At 39.0% G+C, this 7,642-nt stretch overlaps 1 protein-coding gene across 2 annotated transcripts in view; it reads left to right on the top strand.

Annotated features, from left to right (window-relative positions):
* Nucleotides 1–7,642, top strand: part of CNTNAP5 (contactin associated protein family member 5) — an 820,459-nt gene that overhangs the window by 177,832 nt on the left and 634,985 nt on the right. For both annotated transcript variants that reach the window (XM_021695826.1, XM_044913255.1), the window contains exon 2: nt 939–1,043. In XM_021695826.1, the coding sequence (XP_021551501.1) occupies nt 939–1,043 (105 nt within the window). The remainder of the gene's footprint in view (nt 1–938; nt 1,044–7,642) is intronic.

The raw sequence follows: 7,642 nt of genomic DNA, 5'->3' as shown, positions 1-7,642 counted from the left end.
TCCTTCCTTCCTTCCTTCCTTCCTTCCTTCCTTCCTTCCTTCCTTCCCCATCCATTTCTTTCAACAAACCTTTATTGAAGGCTTATTATGTATCAGATTATTTGCTGAAGTCCCACAAAGAGTGTGCCATTTAGTGTAAGATGCAAACAAATGAATGGTTTCAGAACATTTAGATGACCAGTTTGCTATATGAAGAGCAGGCTCCTGTGCATGAGATCGCATGGTCAGTCTGGAGGAACAGGTCAATGTTGTCAAGACCACATCTCTCCCCATGACCCCATCCTGTTCCACATTTAGACAGCATCAAAGAAACCTTAAAGACCCTACCTGTTACATTAGGAAAGGCTAGAAGGGCTGCTTCTGAAGTAAATATCAGATTCAATATTGTACAAGATCGGGGACTATTCTCCTTTACTTTGTGGAATAGAAATTAATTATTAGAATTAGTCTTTCAATTTCCAAAGATTTTCACACGACTGGGAGTGAGACATTCTAAACCATTCTATCCATCTAGATATACCTATGGCAGGAGTCCTCAGGGACTGAAGATGGGAGAGCATGTAAACTATTATATCCTCCCTTCAACAGTCTCCCTCCTTCTAGAATTAGCTCAATAACTTGAAGCTTTGTTCAAGTGATTGATTAAAGGAGCAGATGATAAACAAATCAGTGAGATTTCTGGCTACACCATTTTCTAGTGTTGTGACCTTGGATACCCTTCTTAACATCTCTGAACGTCAGTGTCTCCAATTGTGAAAGAAATTTATACCTGTCTTTCAGGACTGTGAGGAGTAAGTGAAATAGCACATGGAAACAAGTGGTACTGGCCTTGTTCAGAGCAGTAGTTAAAAAATGATGGTGGCTAATGCCATGATTCCTCTCTTTACGGGCTATCTCTTGCTAATAGAATTTGTTTTCTTTCTCTCTTATCGTTATAGACAACTGTGATGACCCGTTAGCATCCCTGCTCTCTCCAATGGCTTTTTCCAGTTCCTCAGACCTCACGGGTGCTCACAGCCCAGCTCAACTCAACCGAAGAGTTGGTGAGTAAGGTGACAAAACTCCAAAGGAGAGCGCTGAATAAAGCACAGTGCGGGGAAATGGAAGAAAGAGAGCGCTTCCATTCACTGGGATCATGTCCAAGAGCACTGTTCAGAAGAAGAATGGGAAGAGAGGGTTAAAATGGAATTAAACCATGTTTCCCTGTGCATAATGGATATCAAAGTATGCCGGTTCTTATCTCCCCAACCCATACTATTCTTCTCTGATTATTCTGAGAAGCCTTTGTGAAATTAAGGTTTTTTTTAAATTGCTTTCTTTTTGTATTTCATGTATCTAACATAAATAGCTCACAAAATATATTATTACAGTAGCATGTTTATAATAAACATGAATTAAATCTACTGATATATTCCCTTCAATAACTTCGAGTTTTACAATAAAATAAATGTTGCTAATTTTAAAAATATATAGTACTACTAAGTAAAAGTAAGAAAATGCAAATAATGTGTAAGCCTACCAGCTAGAGATAGCTGTGGTTAAATGTTGGGTGTGTATCTTTACAACATATGATGGAAGTAAGAGCAGACAACACTTAACTGATTTCTTATGTGAAATGTCTTTAACAAATATAATGTCGGGTATCTAGATAGATATATTTTTAGTCAGATTTGGTTGAATTTTATTATATATATATATATACATATATACACACACACATATATATATATAGTTGTATAATTGAATTTTTTACTTTTTAAAGATTGTTAAAATTTATTTTTTTACTTTTTGAAGATTATTAACATCTGATTATATTTGTATGTTTTTATATCTAGTGAACATTATAACTTTTTTTCAAGTTGAGAAAAAAAAAATGTATATGCAACTTCAAGAGGTATACTGATCTGTTAAGAGTTCATATTAATTATCCCTGACTATATCTTCTCATTGATAATATGAGGCCCATCATATTAGTAAGTTTTCCAATATTGGCCCATCTTTGCATTCTGGAATAAGCTATAACCGGTCATTGTGTTATGGATATAAAGTGCAGAATGATTTAACTTGTCAACATTTTATTTTTCTAACTTGTTGACATTTTAGAAGTCCAATGCGCTATCCATTGCGCCACGGAGCCACCTACTTGTTGACATTTTAATTTATAATTTTGAATTTTCATTATTCATGAGAGTGATTTGGAATTTTTGTCTGTACATTTGGTATTTGTTTTGTACTACATTTCACAGGTATTCTGTTATAATGGGATCAGTAATTTAAGTTAACAAGTTGTATGGTTGTGTTAAGAAAGGAGTTTAAGAATGCTGTAAGAGACTCTTAAATAAGGAAACAAACTGAGGGTTGCTGAAGGGGAGTTGGATGTGGGGATGGAGTAACTGGGTGATGGACATTAAGGAGGGCACGTGATGTAATGAGCACTGGGTGTTATATGCCACTGATGAATCACTAAATTCTACCCCTGAAGCTAATAATATACTACATGTTAATTAAATTGAATTTAAATAAAACATAAGTTTTAAAAAAAGAATGCTATTCTAAAGGAAAAAGAATAACCAATCAAAGACCCAGCAGGAAAATATTAATAACAATTGTGTACTAACACTATCTTTTTGCTGAATACCCTGGGCCAAGAATTTTATAAAGCATTTCACCTATATTAAGATATTTTTCTTCAGAAAGATACTATGAGTAGTATTACTTTTTAATTTCAGATAGGGTCGCTAAGGCTCAGAAAAGTTGTGTAACTTGCTTAAAACCACACAGTTAGGAAGGGGAGATGCTTTGATTCAAATCCAAGTCATTCAAAACCAAGTTTTGCTCCTAACCACCCCATGAGCAAATTGGTTCACTAACATGGGTTAAAAAGGGCTATATTAGAAAGAGACTTGGAAACAAATTGGTCAGGGTTCGAATGCTGTCTATGGCATTTACTTGCCAGCTCTGTGATTGTCTACAAATCGTCAACCTCCTCTTGACCTTAGTTCTTTATCTGTAAAGTGCATAAGTAATGCCTGCCTTGACACGTTGTGTGCAGACTGAGGGAGAATTTCACATTCAAAAGATACTTCTCACTGCAGGGTAGAGAGCTGGACTGGCACAGTGAGGTTCACTTGCCACTTCAGGAAGAAACACAGGTTGGAAGATTTTAATATGGGTTTCCAATGGGTCATCCAGGGCCAGAGTTTGTCCCAGTCCCATCCAACTGTACAGGGACGGAAAGTCATCACTGCCTAGTAGCACCTGGGCAGTTTCTGGGGAGGCTCTGAGTCTGATCATATGTCAGTTTGTCCCCTAGTGATCAGATATTGACAGAGCACAGATGTCCCTGCTCCGATTCATTATAATTGTCCTGCTCACTAGAGAATCTGTGTGCCTGAGCCCAAGGACAGCATGAGTTGTCCTTGCAGAGAGAATGTTGACCTCTCTTTCTTCTCCCAACTAGAGTCTTAATCAGGAAGCCCATGCAGGAGATGCAGTCTCAGAAAGTTGAGATACATTGGCCTGGAACTCAGCCTCTAGCACAACTGCCAGGGCTGGCAGCCTCCCCTTCACTCCCTGGGTCCAACCATTGCCCTCAGGGGGAATTTAACATAGCCTCAAGGAGAGGTTCGATCACTGGTTCTCATCCAAGAGCTGTACGTTTGAATCACCTGGACAGCTTTGTAAGTAACACTGCCTGAGCTCGTACCTCAGATATTCTGAATTAATTGTCTGAAATGGGGCCCAAGGGTGGATATTGATGAAGTAAAGAAAATACAAGCTTTCCAGGTGATTCTAAAATGCAACAAGAGTTCCAAACTGCTAGGTTGAATGAATTCATAAATAAGAAATTCTTCTATTAATGTTTATTGAGCACCTACTATGTGCTAGGCACTCTGTTAGAACTGCAGCGCATTGTTGGTAAAAATAGGCACAAATACTATTTGTAAAGAGTTTACATGGATAGTGTAAATTAGCATATAAGTAATTAATAGCTAACATTTGTTGTTAGTGATAATATTGATATTATTATTTTTATATATGCAATATAAATAATGTGCACACATATATATATAGTAGGATGGATAGAAAGCCAATATATATGCATATAGTTATATATATATACACACAGAGTCATATATAAAGAGGTGGATGTATACAGGGTTGGATATATATATATATATTCTCCATATAGTATTTTATTAATTAATAAATTTATTCATTCATTCATTCATTCATTCATTCATTTTTTAAAGATTTTATTTATTATTGGAGAGAGAAAAAAGCATGAGTGTGGGGGAGTGGGTGACGGGAGAGGAAGAAGCAGACTCCCTGCTGAGCAGAGAGCCAGACCCAGGACCCCAAGATCATGACCTGAGTGGAAGACAGATTTTTAACCGACTGAGCCACCCAGGTGCTCCAAGTTCTGGATATTTTTTTTCGTAACATACTCCATTCGTTCATTCACTCATTCATTCATTCATTCACTTCATTCATTCACTTATCACAGTATTTCATGAATTCCTTCTACTCTACCCCATTCAGACTTCTATATGTTTATAAAGAAACTTCCTGGTATGCCACCCAAGATGAAATCCAAGTTGTAAAATCTTGACTTCCACGAAACTATGCCTCCCTCATATGGAATGTGCTCAACAGCATCCTTGTATCTATTCACCTTTGAGCTATTTCCCAAAGAGGAACTTGTGTGCAAGTCCTGAGCACCATTTAAAACTGCTCACTCCTGGCAACCATATACACCTTTGGCATACATGGAACATAGGTAACGAAGGACCACTTTACCTCTCGTATGTGCTCAGAACTCAAGCATGCACATCTCTGACCTATACACAGGAAGAAAGGCTGCCCCGCTGGTAAGTTTGTCATGTCAGAAGCAGAGATCAATTCAAAAGTTGAAAAGAAGACTATAGGTAATGTGCGCTGATGAGCATCCTCAGACCCTGAGTAAAGCAAATGTCATGAGTTCTGTTGGTGACAAAGTAATATTTCTGAGAAAACAAAACAAAACAAAACAAAAAAACACACCCTTGGAAACAACCTTTGCCCTGAGGTACTGCTGTGGGATCCAAAGTCTGGGCAACCCACCAAACTGGGAGGGAGATTGGGTGGTTAGCGCCCGCTGTAATAGTGTTCACACTGCTATCTCATCTCAGAGAGGGATTTGCCAAATAGAATTTTTGTTCTCTCCCTCCACACATCCTTCAACCCTTTCTCATCCACACACAAAGAAATAAAAAGCAAAAAAGAGAGACCTAATTACTTTTTAAAAAACGCGACAAAATACATTAAACAGGGAGTCAGATCACTATTAACTTAGGTTACCAAATCAATCTATATAATTGTGGCTTAGGAGGGATCTGACTTTGTCAAATGTGATTTGTTTTGTGGCAAGAAAGCTTTTGATCTGGGCTTTAAAGTAAGCTGGGCTGACAATAAAAAAATTAAAATAAAATAAAATAAAATAAAATAAAGTAAGCTGGGCTGGAGAAGCACTTACTGTCAGCAGGAAGTGCAGAGCTGGTGGCACAGCCTGAAGCCACCGAACTGTGGGTTAGACCTGATCCAAAGGGAGGGGAAGGATTTAAGTTACTTTATATGACTAAAGGGCAAATAAGAATAGACGTCTCTGGCCCCGTGAAAGGAGAGGTTTGTGTTTTTCTTTCCCCACCCCCTCTTCCCCCATACACCGTTTTGCAAACAATTACTTTTACCATTTGTTCTTTGAAATTTTAGTCTCTCTTCCTCACTTGATATATTTTTGAGATGTCTGCCTGTGTAAGTTGAGACTGTATGTTTCTGGCATGGCAATTTTGTTGCCATGGAGAATCTGATTTTTTATGTCAAGGCCTTTTTAGCTTCCTGGGCTCGTGGACAAGTGAAGAGGCTCAAAACAGTTGCCCCCATTTGGCACAGATTCCATGCACGCTTTTTATTTTCTCCTTGGGCAGCACTGGTTGCAAAAAGCTAAGGACCCCTGAAGGTCTTTGGAAGTTGGTTTTCAGTTTGGTGTCACTGGTCTTTCTATAAGGAGAAGTGGATTTGGAACAATTCAGGCATCAGGGTTCTCGCAATTGCCATGATATCGGCTATCTGGGGACTTGTTCCAGATAGCTAGGTGGCAATCCTGAGGATCCAATGTCACACACAGCACCATGATGCCTGCTTGGAAATGACAGCACCAGTCTACCATTTGAATTGATCGACCCAGACATGATATGGATATCACTTAATCTGTTTAAAAAGACAGTGAGACGTGCAGAATTCTGTCACTGCATTTCCTCTTCTCCACCCGGAGGGTTCTTTCCTTGTTTTCAGCTCTTTTCCTTTCTTTTATCTTGCCCTCACTCTCCCACACCCCCAGCATGACCAGCGTCAAGTTCTGTGCTTTCCTTTGTGGCCTTCTGCTCTCCTCGCTACTCAAAGTGTGGACTCTGTGTGGATCTTCAGGCATCACCTGGGAGCTTGTTAGAAATGCAGAATCTCAGCCTCTGCCCCCAAACTTCTGGTCAGAACCTGAGCTTTAGCCACAGTTGCATTAACACAGTCCAATTCGATCTTCTCCTCCTTCAATCCTTAACCTCTGTGCCTTTTTCAGCTCTGGATCTCAGAGGTGGGTGCCAGGGGGATGAGAGGAAATCAAAGTTATCTAAGTTATTATGGATAAGAAACCATGCTCGAAACCAAGAAGTAGAAACTTAAGCTCTATTTGTGTCTTTATATCGGTACTCTGAGTTGGTATCATTCACATTTTTAAGGATGAGGAAATAAATTCAGAGAGGTCAAGTCACTGACCTAAGGATACACAGCTAATTATTTGGAATTGAATCTAATTCTGTCTACCCCAGGTTAACTAATATCTTTATTCACATTGATCTGAGATCTTAATCTGAGGAGAGGTGGGAATGACATAACAGTCACCCCTTTCAGGTCATTTAGGCATTTCAAGTGGTATTACCAGTATTTTAACCACAAAGACTGGGTTTTCAGGCATCAAAGAAGAAAGAGAGATATGGACACCTGTGCCGCCTCCATGCCCCTGAAATCATACTATGGCCTAATAAACCTGTGGGCAAAACTAACCTTGACCTAGATATTTAAACAATGCCCTAAATCTCTTTGACTAGGACAGCAATAGATCATTGAGAGATACAGAATAGAAATCTTCTGCTATTTAACTTTTTTTTTTTTAAGATTTTATTCATTTATTTGACAGAGAGAGATATAGCAAGAGAGGGAACACAAGCAGGGGGAATGAGAGAGGGAGAAGCAGGACTCCTGCGGAGCAGGGAGCCCAACGTGGGGCTCAATCCCAGGACCCTGGGATCATGACCTGAGCCAAAGGCAGACGCTTAACGACTGAGCCACCCAAGTGCCCCCGAAATCTTCTGCTATTTAATAGGAGCCTTGGGACCCTGTCTCAATGTAGACAAATCCAATGTGATGACCCTATCTCTCTTCAGCCAGGATAACTGCAAAACACAATGATGTTAAGAGTGGAAGAAGGAATCATGAACACTTTTGCTTACTAATAACATAATTCAGAGCTTCTAAACATCAACATTCGGCAAAATGAGAGTGATAAATAAACCCATGTAACTGACCCTTTACTTTTTCTTCTGGTAGC

The sequence above is a fragment of the Neomonachus schauinslandi genome, chromosome 3 (assembly GCF_002201575.2).
Source record: "Neomonachus schauinslandi chromosome 3, ASM220157v2, whole genome shotgun sequence".
Classification (NCBI taxonomy): Eukaryota; Metazoa; Chordata; class Mammalia; order Carnivora; family Phocidae; genus Neomonachus; species Neomonachus schauinslandi.
The sequence above is the reverse complement of the archived record's forward strand: the minus strand, read 5'-3'. Positions and strand labels throughout refer to the sequence as shown.